Source organism: Danio rerio, chromosome 1, assembly GCF_049306965.1.
Source record: "Danio rerio strain Tuebingen ecotype United States chromosome 1, GRCz12tu, whole genome shotgun sequence".
Lineage (NCBI taxonomy): Eukaryota > Metazoa > Chordata > Actinopteri > Cypriniformes > Danionidae > Danio > Danio rerio.
Genome location: NC_133176.1, coordinates 62,605,425 through 62,627,500, shown reverse-complemented (window position 1 = coordinate 62,627,500; position 22,076 = coordinate 62,605,425). Strand labels below are relative to the sequence as shown.

Sequence of the window (22,076 nt, the reverse complement as noted above, 5' to 3'; positions counted from 1 at the left end):
TTTTTGGGATGTAATCAGCCCGCTACATCTGCAACACTCCCTGCATTTATTACCTGTCTGCGGGGTTCACGCCTCATCAACACCTGCTGGATGAAGGATTGCAGAATTACTTCAGTTATCGAGAATATGCAGAGACCGAAGTGTCTGACCAAGACGCTACACGTCAGGTCTGAGCTCAGCTGACCCTGCTGAAAAATCCAGCTTAAACCAGCCTAAGTTGGTTGACCAGGCTGGTTTTAGACTGGTTTTGGCCACTTCCAGCCTGGTCTTAGCTGGTCAGGCTGGAAAAATGACCAGCTAAAACCAGCTTGACCAGCCTGGTTTAAGTTGGATATAGCTGGTTTTGGCTGGACTGCCAGCTTGGCTAGGCTGGTCAAGCTGGTTTTAGCTGGTCATTTTTCCAGCCTGACCAGCTAAGACCAGGCTGGAAACCTGTCTAGGCTGTTTTAAGCTGGATTTTTCAGCAGCTGAGGCGGACAGATTAAATTGACCGGAACTTCTTTTTCTGTTTTAGTGTGGTTTGAACCGTCCAGCCTCTCACAATCCAGGATTAAAACTCTACCAAACTAAATGAGTCGCATCACGTGGCGTTCAGTAAGTGGATAATGGTGACACCTGACATTTGTGTTGGAGTTGTAATGTTGACAGTTAACGAGAAAACGACTTCAGTCAACTGACAAGATAACCGAAGCAGATCAGCCTCTGACAGAGTGCACGAGTCTCAGGCTGCTTTCACACCTACACTTGTGTTTCAGAACCCGTCTCGTTTGCAGAGTTAGCGCGGTTCGTTTGGCATATGTGAACAGGGCAATCCCGCTCTGTTCCACGCCAAAGTGCTTCAACTCAATCACCTGAAGTGAACGGTGTGTTAGTGAACAGGCGGACACAGACATACTAAGAAAGACTCTTTAATTTCATCTCCCCGGAAAAGGGAACATTTGAACATATTATACAAAACACATGAACGACATTCGCAGTGATGAGCAGACATTCTTTGACACGATTCTTTTTTTTTTTTCTCAACATTAATCTGAAGGAACTCAAACACAATAATAGTCCCTCGCGAGGAATAAATAGACCTGCAGGACACTCAGCACGGTTAAAAAGAGGGAACGCTTGCGGAAACAGTCTTAAAATACAAGTCACACACACACACACACACACACACACACACACACACACACACACGAAATGGCTCAGTAACTCCAGCACCTTTAAAATGCTCTGTTTTCGTGAGGAGAGGTCACAGGAAGTCACACGCTGGGCGTCAGGAGTTAAGTGCTTTCTTCTGATTGGCTGTTGATTACACTCGGACTGAGCGGGGGTTCTGATTGGCTTCTGCGGGCTACCAAACCTGAGGGACGTCAAAGAGCGCTGGCGGTGTAGTTTCAGAAGCTGTGCAACAAAACAAACGCAGGTGTTCAGCAGGCTACCGGCTAATCTGCGCATGCTAATATAAACGCTCACCGTCTGACTTCCTCTTCTTGTGCTTGCGGCTCCTTTTACCTTGACTCTGATTGGCTGAGAACTCATCGAGCTCCGCCTCCTCTGCCACTGGGCTCACAGAGGCTCCGCCTTCATCAGCCCTAAACAAAAAACAGCCAATCAGAGGCATGACATCATGTGGGTGAGTGAAAGGGGCGGTGCACTTACTGCAGTCTAGGCCAATCACAGGAGCCGGCGACGTCAGCGTAGGTCTGCGTGCAGCTTCCTGCGATACGGAAGATGAAGATCAACAACAAGCGTCACTATTATAATGTAACGGCGAACAGGAGCTGATCCTGATGATGGAAACACTGAATAATAACGCTCGGTATAATAACTGCTGGCATGATTCTGCTGAAGCTCAGTTTGCTCATTACAGAAGTCTGCAGATGCAGAGATCGCTGCTGATTGTGAAGCATTATTACTGTAGTGCTGAGGCCAGACAGAGGCTGATATGTCAGCACAGAAGCTGCACAAAAACCTGCAGATTTACGCAGAATGATATTGAGAATACCGCAAATAAACATTGACATGCACATTAGCGCTGGGCCGTTATCCGCATTAATGTGCGGTGTTAACGAGAGACTCTTATCAGGCAATTTTAAAACAATATTGCTGTTAATCTATTCTCAGAGTTGGGTTGGACTGGGTCTATTCAACGCAAGCTATGATGACTTTCACCTTGATATTTTAGTGCGCATTTATACCTTCCTGAATTGCACTGTAGGGGGCGAGAACGAGTCTTCGAACCTGTGTGTATTCTAACTGTGAAGTGACCACACCAAACGTGACGTGCTCACATGGACGCAGTTCACTAGAGTGAGGCCGCGTTTACACTAATGTTTTAGTTTGAAACGCAGAAGTTTTGCTACGGTTACACCATCCGTCCACACTGCGCCGGAGTTGGAGCGCCGAAAGTGGAGCGTTTTGGAAACGCTGGAGAGGCCGTGTTCATTCTGAAGCGCTGCTGCTGCGTCTCAGTGTGGATGAGGGAAAACGGAGACATCTGAACACGGAGGCGGGGCTGCTGAGATTCAATAGCTGATTGGGGCTTTGTGTCATTGCGTATCCTTCCCTTATTCGTCAAGCCCCTATCACATGACTAACACATGGCTTTAACGCTACCGGGAGACAGCAGACCAGCCTTCACTGTAAACAACAGCATGAACACAGAAATGGCAGCGCTGTTTGCACTAGTGTCTGTTTTAGGCAGCATTGTGCAGTTATTCATGTTACGTTTAGTAGCAACTCCACCTCGTCATCTGTCCACAAATATACCTCTCCTGCTTTCTTTGCCATCACGTTTAATGTTCAACCGGTGTTTGTTGACTAACAATAACCAAATGCCGAGCGAGACGCATGCTTCCTGTTTATACTAGAACACTCATGCCCAGAGTGTGTGAATGGTCACGTGATGTACGTGTTTGGTGGCGTAGTGTGGACGGAGACATGTTCAGAGACGCTAGGTGAAACACTAGTGTGGACGCGGATCGTTTTTGATCTAAAATGCCGTTTTAAAACTAAAACACTAGTATATATACACACAATTATGCCGTCAAACTGTTGTATAAACGCATATTACACGAGTAGCAGTGCGATATGGCTGTATATCGGCACTGGTGGGAGGTGTGCGTTGCTTAGTGCCCCCACCAGTGCCGATATACAGCCATATCCCACTGCTACTCATGTGATTTTGCGTTTATACAACAGTTTGACGGCATAATTGTGTATATAAAAACAAAATCAAACATGGAGAGCCTCAAAAACCCTTTTGTATGAGGAACTACTTTCTTCCGCGTTAGAGTCAAATCATAAGCTGACAGCTAAACAGCTGAGCAAGCATCTCTTACACTGTAGATCTGGAGTGTCTGCTTTCTGCTGGCTGTATGTGGGTGGAGTAATACACAAAGGGTAAAGAGACTGTATGGGTGCTGATATTACTTAAATCTGATTGGCTGATAGCCGTGATATATTTTGAGAACCAGACGATGTTGTGTGTGTATATATATATATATATATATATATATATATATATATGAAAAGACATTTTACATGTCTGTGTGTATGCAGAGAGGAGTTGTGAATGGTCTGCATGTCTGTATTCCTCCGCCAGCAGCTGTGCTCTTGAACGTGTTGAGTCTCGTCTGCAGTTATTGTTCACGCACTACTGCTGCGGTGTGGATTCAGACTGAATGCTTGTGTGTGTGTGTGTGTGTTGCATCACTGACCCTCAGTCTTGATCTTCTTGACGCTGTAGTTCGTCCAGCTGCTGTCGGCGCCGTGATTCTGCTCATCCAGAGACGGACTGATGCTGCGCTTGACCGCCTGATGCCTGCACACACACACGGTCATGTGACTGACAGACAGAAGCCATGTGTGTGAGAGAGATGGACGTCGACTCACCGGTTGTCGGTGTGGCTGTAGCCGGATGCGGTTGTCATGGCGACACTGGGGTAGGAAGTATCCGCCCACCCATCGCTGGCCCACTTCCTGCTGGAGTGTGTGTTCTTCTGCCGGGACTGCAGGTACTCCGCATAGGTCTGGATGCGGTAGCTCTCAGCGTATCGGCTGGTGTTCATGGCTACACACACACACACACACACACACACACACACACACACACACACACTGAGCGAGGTGTTGGTGGAGGCTGGAGAACAGCAGATGAGCTTCTTACCGATCTGAACCTGCTCTGTCTGACTGAGAGACACGAACGCTGACGTGTCGTCCACCCACGACACCTGGATGTTCCCTGAGACACACACACACATATAATAAAGCACACAAACATACACATATATTAACACACAGATCAGACAAGTGTGTGAGAGTTACCGAAGGCGCTGAACAGCTGGTACAGGTCACTGGTCTTCCACTCTTTAGGGAACGTGACGTACAGGACATGATCTCTCTTGGGCTGCACTGAACACACACACACACACACACACACAATAATTATTACAAATATGGATCAAAAGCTTGAGGTCAGAAATGCTGTATTAGTGTGTGTGTGTGTGTGTGTGTGTGTTTCTTACAGTCAGGTCCGCTCATGTTCAGGTAGGGAATGTCGATGACCCTCATCAGGAATAATCTGAAACACACACGTGAAGACAGGTTTAGAAGTGTGTGTGTGTGTGTGTGTGTGTGTGTGTGTGAGTGTGTGTGTCTCACTTGTTGTAGAAGGGCTCCAGCAGTTTGGAGCGGGCAGAGATGTGGCTCTTGGGCGGCGTGAGGAAAGAGCCTGAGGAGAAACACAAACTCTTGAGTTCTGCTGTGATCGTCTGCAGAGCATCATGGGACTGATGAACACTTCCTGACACTTATGACATACACACACACACACACACACTCACCCAGGTAGTTGGCCATGGAGATGAAGCAGAGTCCGGTGATGAAGGCGTCATATCCAGCTTCATGAAGCTGCTCGGTGGAGGTGTCGTAACTCTGGAGGCCTTCAGGACACTCTATACACACACACACACACACACACACACACACACACACACACACACACGTATGACTGAGTGTGTATCAGTTTGCCATAGTGACCTGGAGAGTGTGTGTATACTGGTGGTGAGTGATCTCGAGTGTGTGTGTGTGTGTGTGTGTGTGTGTGTGTGTGTGTGTACCAGTGGTGGGTGGTCTGAAGGGTTTCTGTCTCAGCTGTTTGTGTAGTTCAGCCAGTGAGGTGTTGTGGATGATCTCCTGTCACACAAACACAAGCATTAAACACACACACACACACACACACGCACGCACACATACACGCAAATGTGCACGCACACGCACGACCCACCTTGAACGGTTGTGTGGACGCCATCAGCTTGGTGTCTAGCAGCCTAAAACACACACACACACACACACACACACACACACATTAGGTTTCCTAACACATGAACACACACACACACACACACACACGACATGATCAGAGTTTACCTGGGAAACACAGTCATGGCCACCTCCTTGAAGTCATCCAGCTCCTGAAACAAACACACACACACACACACACACATTAGAGAGATGAGCACACACATTCCCACAATGCACCTGTGGTCTCCTGTACCTCCGGCAGCGGCCCGCAGAACTGGTGTATGGTGTGCATGACGTCCAGCAGCATGTTGTGGCCCACCACCAGCTTACCCTGCAGACAGAAGGATGATCACACACACACACACACCTCACTAACAACATTCAGTGTGTGTGTGTGTGTGTGTGAGAGAGACCCACAGATTTGGAGATGGCTCTGATAACCCTGGAGAAACCCACAGCATCATTCAGCTCCTCCTGAAACACACACACACAGATGCGAGTCATGTGACTGACTGATTGACCAAGTGTGTGTGTGTGTGTGTGTGCGCGTGTGTGTGTGTGTACCTGCTCTCTCTGCTGTTTCTGCTGCTCTCTCCTCCTCCTCTCCTCATCATCCACTTTACTGATCTGGATGAAACGCTCCTTCTGAAAATCACACACACACACACACACACACACACACACTGTGAGCACAAGAGTGTGTTTTGATATAGTGTGTATTCCTGTGCGTGTGTGTGTGTTCGTACCTTCTCAGTCTCCAGCGTCTCCACATGAAGACCTTTAGAATACCTGGAGAAATAAAAACACCTGATGAATAAAGACGTTCACTCATCTGTAGACACACACACACACACACACACACACACACACACACACACACACACACACACACACACACACTTACTTTGAGTTGAGTGTCTGATAGATGAGCTTCCTCTGAAACCTGAGACACACACAGCATATGAACACATTAAGAACACACTGGGTCATGACAGTGTGTGTGTATGTGTGTGTGTGTGTGTGTGTGTGTGTGCGCGCATGCGTGTCTGACCCGGTGCAGGGCTCCAGATCCAGGGTCTGATCAGTGTTCTTTAGTAGAGCTTCAACCTTTTCCCTGAAAACACACACACACACAGTCACCATTTCCCATAATGCTCCTCACAAGCTAGTGCATGCGTGTGTGTGTGTGTGTGTGTGTGTGTGTGCGTGTTCCTCACTCCACACTCCTGATGAACTCTCTCTGGTCCTCTGGCACGTTACACACACCAGTGCCTGAAGGGGGCGTGTATGAGACTGGGCCCGCCCCATTCATCTGACCCCGCCTCTCCTCATACTGCTCCCTCAGCTGACACTCCTCCTCCTGAGTTAGGTATGGGATCCCTACGGCAACCACAGCTGTCAATCAAACACACACAGAGACACCAGCAACCAATCACGTGAGGGGAAGAGAGAGAGTGCGCACTGACCGCTGCGGAAGACCTTGTTGAAGTCGAAGCCCTGACTGGCCAGAAAGTCAATACTGGAGCTCTGGAAGAGAAGGATGAAGATGAAGAAGAGCTGGAGATTCAGGAGATGATCAACAGCAGCAGCAGCGAGCGCCTCTCACCTGACAGATGAACTTTATATCTGGAGACGTGCGGCTGAAGGGTTTGGGGAAGATGTAGAAGTTGAAGGCTTTAGTGATGTACCTGCAGAAACACACACACACACATCAGAGTAGAGCCGGACAGGTGGATCAGCAGCAGATGTGAAGCACAGCACTGCTGCAGGAGACTGAAGGAGTTATTCTGAGAAAACAACCGGCTGGATGAGCTTTATCCTGATTATCACACACATACTGGCCACAACACACACACACACCTCTGAGGCTTGGGATGGCTGATGTGAAACTGACGTTTCGGCAGTTTTGAGATCCCGAAGCACAAGTGTTTCGAAACACTGCACCAAAGCTTGATTTGAAACACCCAAGTCACGTGACTAAAGTAATTCAAAGCACCGATCAGTTAAGAAGCATTTCGAGACCTGCCGAATCTCCATGGAACTGCTGGGGTCAATTCCAATATCGGTCTCATACGGCCTGGTGAACTGTGCCTGTACTTGCTGTTACCATCCTTCCAATCACTTTTGGGTTCGATTCCAGACTTGTAGAAATACTCCTAAATCATGGTTTTATGCATTAATCATGTTTCTGTTTTATGGTGTAGCCTAAATAGATTACAGCTGCAGTTACGCCATCAATACAGCATCATTTTTGTAACACTAAAACAATATTTAATATTTTACAGTACTGATGGTTGGGTTTACGGTTTGGATATACGTTAATGAAATACAGTAAATGTGAAATTTAATGAATATAAATAATTCTTGATACCTTCTAGCCACAACCGTGTCTGATCTAGCAACAACCCTGTTTTAATACCAAAACAAGACATGTTTATTCACAAAGTGTTTATTCGGATGTCAGACCAATGCTGAAACAAAACGAAACAAGAAAGAGCATTACCAACTGGTATTAAAGCACTTCAGAATAGCCGTATCAGCCTGGATCCGAACCCACTATCCCCACATGGAAGTCAGAAACCTTAACTGCTCCACTAAATCTCTTGAATAGACACCTCTACAAGTGGGGTTTAATACCTCAATTTGCTAAAATGTTCTTGCTGAAGCTGTTTCAGTGCAACATATAAAAAATGACCACTAGGTGTCACTGTAGAAACATTTCGAAGCTTTGACACATTTGCTTCGACTGTTTCAGTGTTTCATGAAGCCTCGCTTTGCCACCACTATCTGAGGCATGATAGTTTATTAATGCTTCAATTAAACTCAAAGGGGGGCATTGCCCCTCAGAAAGAATGTGCCTCCCACTCAGTGTTCATCAAGGATTGTTCACTGAAAACTCTGTTATTAGTTACCAACACTCCCGTCATCCCAACCTTCAGAACACACATGTAGATATAGAATTATATGAAATAGCAATTCAATTATGAAAATAGTGAGATTAAGGCTAGTCCTATAGTCCAGAGATCTGGTCCCCGCGTCAGGTCAGGTGCGCCCGTGTATAGCCATTAAAACTGCACTAGTGGATGACATGAGGCGAGCAGCTTAATTCAATACATGTTTTGGTTAACTAATTCTTTAAACACAACTCTCTTGAGCTCTAAAGGGAGAAGAAAAAAAAAAAAAAAAAACGCAAAAAAAAAATTTGCCGTTAAATTAATGGAGTGAAAACGCAACTGGCAGTCATTTACACATTAGTCTTTCAGTTAGGGGATATGCAGACTAATAAAACAGTTCAGTCACTGCACAGTCCCACAGTAATCTACACTACAACTAATTTTCACATTTACTATATTCATTATTATCATTATAATATTCAAATTAAGCTAAAATAAACCACGCAGAACCCTTCTGAATGTTTGCTAAAGCGCACTTTTACAGTGGTGTAGAGAAACATCCCATAATGCAGCAGCAGTCTCCAGTTAGGACACTTAATGCCTTTTGCGTTGATAGATGATCAGCCTGCTAATCAAGTTGACAGTTATAAATGAATCGGGTATATAGTGCGCGAGGACGTGGATTTGCCGCAGATCCACCTCTCGCATGTGCTGCAGGTAGGCTGAATGATGATCTTTAAATATATGTAATTGAGGCTACACTGCTATTTGCTCATACTGTAGGCCTATCTTAACAGATATAATGTAGTTAACGGAGTTTGTTTTGACTTGTAGCTCATGGCCCTACGAAATGAAAATAACTTGAAAACAAGATATTAAAATAGGCTGAATGAATATAATGACGGGCAGGGCTAGTGCCCTAATGGTTTATGATAGTGTTTTTATAATTGCCAACCGGACAATATCACGGGGAAACACCCTGCTTATGATAGCCCAACATCAATCTTTATTTTTACCTTCACAATGATGAAAAAAAGCTATATAGCCTAACAAGTCGTGTTATCCATGCCAAATTGAACAAGTTTCCCCGCTAATAGCTGTGAATTTAGCTATCTTTTGAGGTATTTCTCTGGCTATACTAATGCCTTAATGTATTAAATGATTGTTTAAATGGCATCAGACTGTAACGTTTCGCTTTAGGCACTGATGTTGGTCGTGTAATGAAGCGTGATGACTGGGTTATGCTGGTTTCACTATATTTATTTACTATAGTTATACGGATAGTCTGATGTGGGTCAGCTGCATGTGTGGGCATAGTGTGACGTCTTCACTAAAACTTTAAACATTCATAGGCCTGTTACTTGAAATAAAATTGAAAGAAATAAGGAGAATAACAGGATTTAATTCACTGGTTTGGCGCTGAAGTCATGATCTGTCTGCATTAGTAAACGGTATCGCTGCATTACCTACATCGATAAAAATATCAGTATTATTACTATAAAGAAGTATATGACTGCCTCAAGTCAGAAACAAATCAAAGAAATGGTAAATGTGAATAAATGGCCTTAAAGGAACCAGAGGGACTGAAATCAGCAGGTCCAGTGCCCCCTATCTGATTAAAATGCCCCCTCAGCTGTGACACCCTGGCGCCGGCCTGACAAGAGGAATCATTCATTTGACTCAGAGTCGACTCTTTTGAGCGGATCAATAGTTAAACAGGGTGCGGAGTCAGACTGCACCCTCAGCCGGACGGGTTCATCACAGAGCTGCAGCACACACTCATATTAAACCCATATCAGGGGCTCGCTAAATACTACAGGCTAATCAGCTGATCTGAGCGGGTCACTCACGTCGACTGGTTCTGGTCGTATCTGAAGGTGCAGACGCCGAACTGGAACAGCAGGAAGTTCATGGAGTGCTGCAGGAAACCAGAGATCATCATCAGCTCCAAAACAACCCAACACACACTGCAGGACTGGGCTGTGTGTGTGTGTGTGTGTGTGTGTGTGTTCTTTACCTTCCTCAGTTTGGTGTATCTCTCCTCTGGAGTGTCCAGTCCATTGGTCAGAGCACTGACAGACGGCCCATCACTGATTCCTACAACACACACACACACACACACACACACACGTTACCTCAACACACTCACACAAAACATAAACACTAACAAAAGAACACAACTACACTATACACACAAACACACACACACCTGTGAACTCTCCGTCGATAGAGATGAAATCCGCCTCCTGCACCGCGTTACACACCTCTGGAAGAATCTCCTTAAAATCTGCACATCACACAAACACAATTACACGATTATCACACATACACACACACACTTGCACACGAACACCGCGGGCGCGCGCGCACAGTCGCGTTACAGATGCGGTGTTCGTTTGTGTGTGTGTGTGTGTGTGTGTGTGTGTGTGTGTGTGTTTTACAGTAAAGCATCTCAGTAATCTGCTGCTCTTACTCTGTCTCGTGACCTCCATCCTCCAAAGCTGCGATACACACAAACACACACACTGGAAGCTTTAACCCCGGCCGCCGGAAACGCTCGCACGCACTTCCGCTCCCTGTCCATTCCTGCAGGTGGCGCTCTGCGGCTCACGGTGGGAATATTACGGAGACTGTAATTATGAAATCATTTCATATTCACAATACAAATAATTAATTCACACTATGGAAATATAAACGGATCAAGTTATAAATTAAATGTCAACCAATTATTTAAAGAGGTAGCTTCAAAAAGGACTTTTATTTTAATAAAAAATATACAAATAAATTAATAAGTCTATAAATAAATCTAAATTAATATCTTAGATTAATAAATTTTTTTTGATCCTACAAATTCCCTTAAAGTAAAACCATGTTGATTTATGAAATAATATAAAATATTAGAGATTAATAATGGGAGTCTCTGCTTCTGTTTAATGGTCTTAAAAGTATTGGAAATCAGATATCTTTTCCTTTAGAAACACAACAGTAAGCGGTATTTGTGATAACATTTATTCACAGATATCTCTCAACTAGTTCATGATGATTTGAGGCTCGAGTTGTCGGGTCGGATTAGAAAGGTTAAAGCTGTCTGATGCTACAGGAAGCTGAGCTCGAGGCTGAACAGCTCATGGTTTGGGGGATTTGGGGTGTAGTAATGCAGTTTGAGTGACATGTTTAAGAAATAGTTTGACATAAAAAGATTATCTGTGTGAGCGGTTGGAAAAACCCTGTAAAAGTAAATGGATTCAGAATAAAAACACCTTGATAATGAAGATACACTGCGATAACAAACGCCAATGCTACACAATTCATAAACACTAACATTTACATTTAGTATTAGAACTACTAGTTTTTTACTTTGATTTAAAACATTTATTATGACAGCTCGTCACTCATAATGAATCAAGCAATCCATTATGTTGACAATAAATACAAAATAATGGAGAAATCATCTTTGGCGCGGGGTCTCGGTGGGCGTGGCCACGATGCGTCAGGCAGCGTCGCTGTTTTCTCAGAAATAAACCGTCAATCGCGCTCCTCATTCGACCTCAAACACCGAACACGCACAGTAAATGCGCTTTATACATAAAGACATCCTTAACGAAGACCCCCTGAACACTGTACGCATGTTAATCTACTCTTCTGAAGCATTATTGAAATGAACGGCGCGTTATGCGTGTGCAGTTTGTCGACGCTTCCTCAGCCTGTGAGGCGGAAGTGTGACGTGTGTTTAAGCGGTTGGTGCTCAGTTCCACCGCTCCTGTTCAGCTGTGTTCGGTTCACCGGGATGAGCTGCTGTCTGTAGCGGTCGGTGATGCTGCGGCGGGTTCGGGCTGAGCTCCGGCAGGCGGTGAATCAGATGGCGAGAAGACCCGTAAAGATACTGTGCTGCGGTGCCGTACTGCTGACCTGCGCGCTCCTGCTGCCCATAACACTCACCTGCGGGTAAATACACTGATGAATATCAATATTATATCATATACTGCTGATCATAACACACACCTGCGGGTAAATACACTGATGAATATCAATATTATATCATATACTGCTGATCATAACACTCACCTGCTGGTAAATACACTGATGAATATCAATATTATATCATATATTACTGCCCATAACACTCACCTGCTGGTAAATACACTGATGAATATCAATATTATATCATATACTGCTGATCATAACACTCACCTGCTGGTAAATACACTGATGAATATCAATATTATATCATATATTACTGCCCATAACACTCACCTGCGGGTAAATACACTGATGAATATCAATATTATATCATATATTACTGCCCATAACACTCACCTGCGGGTAAATACACTGATGAATATCAATATTATATCATATACTGCTGATCATAACACTCACCTGCTGGTAAATACACTGATGAATATCAATATTATATCATATATTACTGCCCATAACACTCACCTGCGGGTAAATACACTGATGAATATCAATATTATATCATATACTGCTGATCATAACACACACCTGCGGGTAAATACACTGATGAATATCAATATTATATCATATATTACTGCCCATAACACTCACCTGCGGGTAAATACACTGATGAATATCAATATTATATCATATACTGCTGATCATAACACATGATGTAGATGTGAGTCTCAGCATTGATTTCTATAATGTAGATTCTCCAAAACAATGTCTAAATTCTCTCGTGTCTGACATGCCTCGCCCCCTTCTTCTCATTGGCTGTTCGTTTGATGCACTTGTGCTTAACCACTCCCACTGGCCGAGCTATGAGAAAAACTACACGCTATTGGCTGTTTTGTAAGAGGGAGGGGCTTCTTTATGCCCTGCCCCCTCTTCATGTTTCAGTTGAGATTGTCAAACATCAAATGAAAATGCAGATTCCAGAGCTCTCCAGCGGAGCTGTACCTGTCAGTGTGATTATAGTGTACAGTGTGTGTTTGTGCTGTCAGTCGTGTGAAGAGTGTAGTGTCTCCGGCCCGTCCGCCGATGCGGTTCTTCCCCGCGGAGGCACCAGTGCTGGATCTGTTCCTGGGTCAGCTGGAGGAAGCGGATCGGCTGCGGGAGGAAGCGGATGTGTCGGTGCTCTTCTTCTACGCCCCCTGGTGTGCTCACTCCATCACAGCACGGCAACACGTCCAGCAGGTGGCGCTGCGTCTGGCCGACCAGGTGAGTGTGTGCTCTGTTTACATGATTTACACTGACGAGCGTTATGTATATAAAACCAGTTTTAAAATAAAACAATAATAAAATGAAAGGAAAAATAGAAAGAGTTGGACAGATCTATACTCAACTTTCAGATCTATACTCAATATTTAGATCTATACTCAACATCAGATGCATACTCATCATCCAGATCTATACTCAATATTTAGATCTATACTCATTATCCAGATCTATACTCAACAATCAGATCTATACTCATTATCCAGATCTATACTCAATATTCAGATCTATACTCAACTTTCAGATCTATACTCAATATTCAGATCTATACTCATCATCCAGATCTATACTCAACATCAGATCCATACTCATCATCCAGATCTATACTCAATATTTAGATCTATACTCAACATTCAGATCTATACTCAACATTCAGATCTATACTCAACATTCAGATCTATACTCATCATCCAGATCTATACTTATCATCCAGATCCATACTCATCATCCAGATCTATACTCATCATCCAGATCTATACTCAATATTTAGATCTATACTCACTATCCAGATCTATACTCAACATTCAGATCTATACTCAACATCCAGATCTATACTCAACATCCAGATCTATACTCAACATTCAGATCTATACTCAACAATCAGATCTATACTCAACATCCAGATCTATACTCATCATCCAGATCTATACTCATCATCCAGATCTATACTCAATATCCAGATCTATACTCAACATTCAGATCTATACTCATCATCCAGATCTATACTCATCATCCAGATCTATACTCAATATCCAGATCTATACTCAACATTCAGATCTATACTCATCATCCAGATCTATACTCAACAATCAGATCTATACTCAACATTCAGATCTATACTCAACATTCAGATCTATACTCAACATTCAGATCTATACTCAACATTCAGATCTATACTCAACATTCAGATCTATACTCAACATTCACATCTATACTCAATATACAGATATATACTCATAATTCAGATCTATTGATCATCGTATATGATGATGACGATGATGATGATGCGTGTCCTGGCAGGTGCAGTTCCTGGCTGTGAACTGCTGGTGGCATCAGGGCCGCTGCAGGAAGCAGAAGAGCTTCTTCCAGTATCCCGTCATTCATCTGTACTACAGGAGGTACAACACACACACACACACACACACACACAGCACCTTGACTACAAATGCACAATAATATTTTTATTACTTATTAAAATTTTATTTTTTCAATGTTTCAATTTAACTCATTAATACTGTGTGGGTGTGTGTGTGTCTGTGTGTGTTTTGTTTGTTTGTGTGCGTACGTGTGAGCCTGTGTGTGTCTGTGTTTATGTGCGTATTTCGTTGTGTGCATGTGTGTTTTTTTGTTTGTTTATTTGTTTATTTGTGTGTGTGTGTGTGTGTATGTCACAGGTTCGGGCCGATCGAGTACAGGGGTCCGGTTCGCTCCGATTATCTGGAGAGCTTCATCCTCAGGGTTTGTGCTCCGCTTGTGTACCTGCCCACGGCTGGAGCCCTGCACTCCTTTCTCACACAGCACCAGGTACACACACACACACACACATCTATCATTTGATACACACACACTCTATGCTGATGTTCATTGTAGTGATTCACCGTAAAACTGTTTATTGTGTGTGTGTGTGTGTGTGTGTGTGTGTGTGTGTGTGTGTGTGCGTGTGTGTGTGTGCTCCAGCAGGGTGTGGTGGGTTATTTCAGGTTTAGCTGGTCTCCTCAGCCGGCAGGTTACCTCACCTTTCTGTTGTCTGCTCTGCACGCGCTGCGACGAGGTGCACACACACACTCACATCCACACACACACATCACTCATGCTCACCTGTGAGCTCTGACACGCTGCTTTCTGATTGGTGCAGATCACCAGGGGGCGGTGCGCTTCGCTGTGGTGACCAATCAGGCGGTGGCAGAGGGCGTGTCTCTCAGGGAAGATGAAAGTGTGTATTTGCACCGCCGTTTGAACAGCTCGCTGGTGAGTTCTCTCTCTCTCTCACACACACACACACACTCACACTGAGAGAGCAGGCGGGGTGTGACCCTGCTGTGGTGTTTCAGGTGTTCCCGCGAGCGCAGAGGAACTTCACCGCACAGGCCGTCTCTGATTGGGTGCTGGAGAACAAAGAGAGCGTCGTCTACTGGATTCAACCAACCAGAGCCAAGAGTTACTCTCTGGAGGCGGAGCTACAGAAGGGCCCTGCCCTCCTGACCTTCCTCCCACACAATCCCCTCACAGCCAATCAGCTGCTCGATCAGGTACATGCAGCCGGAGCCTGGAGAGTGTTTACTGCGGTATAACAACACCGGCAGACTGTGTGTGTGTGTTATTAATCTGTCTGTCTGTCTGTGTGTGTGTCTGTCTGTGTGTGTGTGTGTGTGTGTGTGTGTGTGTGTCTCTGTGTGTGTGTGTGTGTGTGTGTGTGTGTGTGTGTGTGTGTGTGTGTGTGTGTGTGTGTGTGTGTGTGTCAGGTGTCCGCTGTGGCTCTGCTCTATCAGTCTGGCTGTGGCTCGTCTGCTCCGCGTCTCTGCTGTCAGTGTGTGCCGGTGTGTGCGAGCTCTGGTGTGTGTGAGGTGTGTGTCCAGCGCTCAGTCTGCTCCGGGCTCCACCAGAGCCTCCAGCGTCTGCAGTCCAGCGCCTCCTGCTGGAGCGTCCAGAGCTCATACACACCGTCCGGCCGGCTGAGTGTGTGTTGCGGAGCGAGTGTGTGCCGCGGCGGGGCGAGTGTGTGCAGTGGGGCCTCCATCAGCGGGCTGCAGTGCCGCTCCAACCGCACGCTGCGCTTCTACATGCTGGACGCAGAGCTGCACCGGCCCCTGGCTCACAGACTGGGGGCCCGCGGGGGACTCCACCGGCCCTTCATCACCATCATCAACCTCAGAGACGAGACACACCACGTGCTGGAGCCCAGCGGCACTCTGGGTAACACACACACACACTTACACACATACATAGACACGCACACGCACACACACGCACACCAGCAGGCTGATGGACACACACTGATTCTGCGTCTGAACAGGTGTTGTGTGATGGACACTGTTAGCGTCTGATTAGCGGATGAACCTGTTGTTCCTCTGTTTGTGTGTGGAGCAGAAGGCTTCATCCAGAACTTCAGCGTTCCCTACAGCCCACTGCGCAGACATCTAGTGGGACAGGAAGCACCTCAGCAGACACAGAGCCTCGTACAGGAAGTGACCTCAGACAGCTTCCTGCAGACGGTCATGGACTCGCAAAGGGTGAGATCAGCTCGGCTTTAGACAGATCTGAATGTTGCCATTAGGGTCGGGCGATGGCGACCAATTTGGCATCGTGATGTCTAATGTGAAACATCGCGATGGACGATGGCATCATCATGAATTCAATTAATTAATCCTTAACGATTTAATTATTTGTAGCCTACCGTTTCCACTAGCTGACCCGCATGGCCATTGTTCTGTGTATGTGGATCATTTTCCTTCTTAAATGCCGTTTTAACGCGAGCCGTATCAGTGTAAACAGGGCCGATCACACCTAATGCGCTGTTCGTTAAGAGGCGCCTCTTTTGAATGGTTTACTCGCGTCGCGAGGGTTTTGCGCGCTGCTTATGCTTGATGCGCGCCTCGCGTTTGTGCTCTTGCGCACGCATTTGAAAAGAGTCAACTCTGAGCGGAAAAAGCGCGTTACGTCAGTCTCGTCTGTTTCATTCTCCAATCAAATGAAAGCAGAGGCGGGGTTTCCGTTGAGGTGCCTGCAGTGTTTATGTTGTCAAGACAACAAGGGAGACTATTGAGGATGGAGGAGAGACTTGTGTTATCCAGAGCTGCATGACTTCACAAATCTTGAATATCACGTTATTATTCGATATTACAGTTATATTAATATCAGCAGCAACACTCTCGCACAATATCCAGCTGATTCAGTCGTTGCCTAGCGACATAAAAAGCGCACCGCGCTCCTTTTTTTCTTGTCAACAAAATCGGAACGTTAATGCGGGTTCGGTGTGATCGGCCCCTGAGTGTGTATTTTTCGCGAGCAGGTTTGCGATTAGGGGTCAGGCGGAGGATCGGCGATGCCGGCTCAGCATCGTGTTGTCTATTAGCCATCGGCGATGGACGATGGCATCCTCTATTGGCCCAACCCTAGTTCCCATGTAAATGTCCCGCCCCTTTCAACCCTAATTATAGACACAGATACCACACTGTAAACACTGCAGGATAGCCACGCCCACAGCGGGGGAGTGGTCTCTCTAGAGGAGCTGCTGAACTGGAACTGAGCCAGAGTTTGCTATAAACCCAAGCAACTTAAACATAAACATAAAATGCATCTGAATGACGAGTTCTGTGGAATAATAATGGACTGACAGAGGGAGAAAGAGCTGAACTGTGTTTATACTTTATATAAAGGCTTTATTATTGACGGCAGCTTAAAGACGCCTCTCATATGGAGACTGAAGCCTCATGCAGTGCTCAGGGGTGAGTTTCTCACAGACTTCGACAGACTGTCAGAATCTTGACGCTTCTGTGGGTCTCGTCTATCAAATCTGAGCTGTATTGTTTTCTCTTTTGGATTCGGATCAGGTGATTGGCTGGGCCATTCTACAGCTTGACTTTCTTTCTCTGAAAGCATCTGAGAGTCTCCTCGGCTGTGTTTTGGATCATGTCTTGCTGAAATAGCTTGATCTTCATCCTCCTGCTGATGTAGATGTTGGACTGAAGCAGCTGATCTTCAATTACACTGAGGAAGGGCGGAGGGCCACTGAAGAACTACTGAGGGATTTCAGCTGCTGTCTGGGCCTTCACTGCACAAATACACCTCCCTTTCTTCATGTGTTCAATACTTTTTTTTTAGTTCTTCATTTCTTTTTATTACACATGACTTCATTTCTAAATAATTTAGACAGAATTTCAAGGCAACCGCACCTTCAGTAATGTGTTCTGTTCAATACTTACCTCCACTGTAGATAAGTGCTACTGATCGCATACTGATTTTCCAACTCTATGAATTCAACCCCTCAGCTTTTGTGATGGTGACTGTAGTGTAATGATGTGCACCTTTTCTGAAGCTGAGCTGGAGTGTGTAGGCGCTGCGCTAATGAAGCTGGACGGCGTTGACTGTTGCTGAAGGCTGTGTTGTGTCTCCGCAGGACGTGCTGCTGCTGTATTACTCAGCCTGGTGTGGATTCTGCTCTGTTCTCAATCACGTGTTTCTCCAGCTGGGTCGCCTCTTCCGGGGGAACAGGGCGCTCACGGTGGCCAGGTAATGTGTGATCATGTAGAGCTGCAGCGCTGCAGATCTCTCACGGGTCACAGTTTCTAATAAGTTAATTAAAGAAGCACCGTCAAGTGATTATTAAAGTAAGAATACCTTACAAATGAAATACAATATAGGGCGGCACGGTGGCGCAGTGGGCAGCACAATCGCCTCACAGCAAGAAGGTTGCTGGTCCTAGCAGGGTCAGTTGGTGTTTCTGTGTGGAGTTTGCATGTTCTCTCCGTGTTGGCGTGGGTTTCCTCCGGGTGCTCCGGAATTGGGTAGGCTTAATTGTCTATAGTGTATGAGTGAGAATGAGTGTTTATGGGTGTTTCCCAGTACTGGGTTGCATCTGAAAGGACATCCGCTGTGTTAAACATATGCTGGATAAGTTGTCGGTTCATTCCACTGTGGCAATCCCAAATTAATAAAGGGTCTAAGCCGAAAATAAAATGAATGAATGAATGAAATACAATATAGCAGAGGTAATACTACAATAAACAGTGTGTCAGGTTCATCTAGCAGTAGGTCAGTTACATAAAGTCACAAATATTATTATTAGTTTAGTCAGTAATTTCTGAATGGACTACATTAATCAGTAGAGGGCGCTGTACTCTCATTTTCAACAGCAGGTGGTGCTACAGTAAATGCTAGTGTTTAACAGTACTCTGCCCTCTACGTTATCAAATCTTGCACTTTGAGGTTAATGTAGTGTTATTAATGTGTGCATGGAATCAGAGACTGTGTGTAAAGCTTACAGCGCCACCTGTTGATTAACACTAAGCTCAGACTTGATTAAGGAGAGATTAATAAAGCATCAGGAATATCTGAGCATCCCTGCAGAGTCATGTGTTGGTCTATCATCACAGCTCTACTGGTGAATGCAGCTCTAATAATATTGCTGTTCTGGACATTTGCTGAGGTAAATCAGTTGTGTTTAGATCTCTGAAACCGCCGTCATCGCTGAGTCTGTGTTTGTGTTGTTTTCAGAGTCAATGTGGGCCGTAATGATCTGCCCTGGGAGTTCATGGTGGATCATCTGCCCACCGTGCTCTTCTTCCCCAGACACAGGTTCAGTTTCACATTTACACACACACACACACACACACACACACACACACACACACACACACACATTTATATCCGTCAGATCAACTGATCAGCACAAACTACAGCACGTCACATAATAAGCTGGAGGAAGCAGCTGTTGTTTACATTCTTATTGCATTATTGCATGCATCACTTCATCAGTGAGCAGAGGTTATGGAGAAACACTTCCATTAATGTTGCATCCAGCATTCTTTAATGCAATAACCCAACATTCACATTAATATAACTGTCTGGACTGTAGCTAGTGTGCGTGTGTGTGTGTGTGTGTGTGTCCGCAGGAAGCAGATGAGTGTGAAGTTTCCAGAAAACACACCCATGACTGTTCCAAACCTGCTGCGCTTCGTTCTGCAGCACACAGGCCACGCCCCATGGGAGGAGCAGCAGTCGGGAGAAGGGGAGGAGCCAGTTAGAGGGGAGGAGTCAGTTTCTCTGCTGGGGGCGGAGCTCCGGGCGCTGCAGCAGGAAGTGTTCTCTCTGCACCGGGTTCGAGAGCGTGTGTCCCAGCAGCTGGATGTGCTGTGGCGGGAGAACCGGCGGCTCACGCTGCACACGCACACACTGCAGAGCCAGAACCAAGAGCTGCAAGCGCAGATCCACCAGCTGGAGGCGCTGTACCGGGAGAAAACACACCAGCTCACACACACTGTTCACAGACTGCAGGAGCTGGCAGACGCCTCCGAGGAGCTCCTGAAGGAGAACACACTGCTGAAGGTGCTGCTGACCGCTCTGAGCGACGCGGACCACAGACAGACAACAGAAGACAGACAGACAACAGACCACAGACAGGCAACAGAAGAACATGATGAAAACACACATGCAGAGGACGAGTCTTCCTGACCACAGCTCATGTTGTTCTCCAGCACACGTCCAGGGCTTACTCCACCTCATGATCAATCATCAGTTTAAGCAGATGTTTTTTGTTTGTTTTATTAATCAGACGTTTAAAGGGATCGCTCAGCCAATAATCAGCATTTACTCACCGTTTACTCTTCCTCAAGGGTTGAAGAGTTTCTTCTATTGAACACTCAAGAAGATGTTTTGAAGACTGTAAAAGAATGATAATCTCCAAGACCGTGTTTGGAACAGGTAATGGGTTAATAAATGACGATAGTTTTGGGTGGGTTATCCCTGTAAATGATCTCATTCTCATCATTTGATTTTCGTTTAAGCGCTGCACTAAAGTAATGAAGTACATTTAGATGAGACCTGTATTTTATTTCAATACACTTCATCATGGAAAATGGGAATTATTGAGAAATACTTTGACATTAGTCCTGAGAGTGAGATTTGTTTCTGCATTATAATAATGTGTGTTTGAGTTATAATGGAAATAAGACAATGAAAGTTTGGGGTGGTGAAGCTGGACATGTCCTGTAGATTCATAACATGAGGACATCTGAACCTTCTGGAAGGATATTTGATGTTCTCATCAGCACATGGACTTTATAAAGATGAATGATTTCAGTGAAACACTGTTCAGTATTTTTCTGTATGTTTAAATAATCTATTTTTCATAATCATGGATTCAGTATTCAGGGATTTCTTGATGTCTATCAGATATTGAGGGTTAAATGATTAATGTGATCATCAATAACTGAACTTTTACACTCTGCTAGTCAAAATTGGTGTATTGTGCACTAGCGCCACTGAAATAATTTAATAAACAATAAATAAAGGCTTTTTAGAAACAAAAATGTCGTTGACATTGTGTGCATGTTATAGAATTACGTACAAAAAAAGTGTTTAAATAATTATTTTTTACCAAAAGGATTGTTAGTATGGAAACTAGAATTGCACCTAATTAGGAAGCTTAGCAAAATCAAGAGAATAACCCTTCACCAAATGACCGGCGATTGCTCACTAAACATTCCGCATTCAGCAAATTGTGGTTAATTTTAATATTTAATGTATGTAAACAAGATAATTTAGCCGTGGCGTAAAAAACCGTTAACTGTCAATCATCACGGAGCGCGCGCGCGCGGGAAGTCTGACAGGAGCTCTCATGAAAAAACTTTTGCGATAAACGGCTTCTAAAATGTTATTATATAGTAAAATAATAAAAATTAATCGGCGGTTACAGGTAAGACGAGCTGCGTTTCCCCTAATAGAAATGTAAATGGTGAATGTGTGGTTTTATGTTGGATGTTAAATGCGTTATTAGGAGTTTAACACCACTGCAGTGTGGACGTGCTTCCTCAAAGCGAACCTTCTTGTATTTTTCGTGACAACGTTTGGTGGGGAAATAATAAATAATTCTTTAGTAAAGGTCATGTACAGAACATAACTAGCCCTTAGCCGTGAAGTGACATGACA

General features: G+C 44.9%; 2 protein-coding genes and 1 long non-coding RNA gene across 8 annotated transcripts; 1 reads left to right on the top strand and 2 right to left on the bottom strand.

Moving 5' to 3' along the window:
* Window positions 1-891: 891 nt before the first annotated feature.
* parn (poly(A)-specific ribonuclease (deadenylation nuclease)) lies at window positions 892-10,759 on the bottom strand. 2 transcript variants are annotated; one of them, NM_001320404.1, is given in 26 exon segments: window positions 892-1,395; window positions 1,468-1,586; window positions 1,654-1,711; window positions 3,714-3,817; window positions 3,889-4,066; window positions 4,163-4,237; window positions 4,321-4,407; window positions 4,521-4,576; window positions 4,657-4,726; window positions 4,839-4,949; window positions 5,115-5,190; window positions 5,282-5,324; window positions 5,425-5,468; window positions 5,552-5,629; window positions 5,716-5,772; window positions 5,863-5,943; window positions 6,045-6,087; window positions 6,203-6,241; window positions 6,350-6,412; window positions 6,516-6,678; window positions 6,765-6,825; window positions 6,905-6,986; window positions 10,043-10,110; window positions 10,210-10,289; window positions 10,402-10,479; window positions 10,666-10,759. In NM_001320404.1, coding segments are annotated over 26 exon segments (1,983 nt in total). In that variant the 5' UTR covers window positions 10,685-10,759; the 3' UTR covers window positions 892-1,345.
* A 428-nt stretch (window positions 10,760-11,187) lies between these two features.
* LOC141375490 (uncharacterized) lies at window positions 11,188-12,810 on the bottom strand. The gene is made up of 2 exons (XR_012383525.1): window positions 12,636-12,810; window positions 11,188-12,383 (listed from the first exon to the last, which is right to left on the bottom strand). It is a non-coding gene; the product is annotated as an uncharacterized lncRNA (long non-coding RNA).
* On the top strand, window positions 11,672-21,457 carry txndc11 (thioredoxin domain containing 11). Of its 5 annotated transcripts, none has more exons than NM_001326705.1 (12): window positions 11,672-12,137; window positions 13,157-13,373; window positions 14,451-14,548; window positions 14,825-14,954; window positions 15,108-15,201; window positions 15,286-15,398; window positions 15,482-15,679; window positions 15,893-16,343; window positions 16,518-16,660; window positions 18,547-18,659; window positions 19,644-19,724; window positions 20,042-21,457. In NM_001326705.1, the coding sequence occupies exons 1-12, from the start codon at window positions 12,007-12,009 to the stop codon at window positions 20,598-20,600; spliced, it is 2,328 nt and encodes a 775-aa protein (NP_001313634.1). In that variant the 5' UTR covers window positions 11,672-12,006; the 3' UTR covers window positions 20,601-21,457. The 5 variants fall into 5 exon arrangements, 4 of the variants coding, with proteins under 4 accessions (NP_001313634.1, XP_009294513.1, XP_073805285.1 ...); XR_012403428.1 differs by having other exon boundaries at window positions 11,952-12,137; window positions 16,518-17,875; window positions 17,981-18,659; XM_009296238.4 differs by having other exon boundaries at window positions 11,952-12,137; window positions 15,111-15,201.
* The last annotated feature ends 619 nt before the right edge of the window (window positions 21,458-22,076 follow it).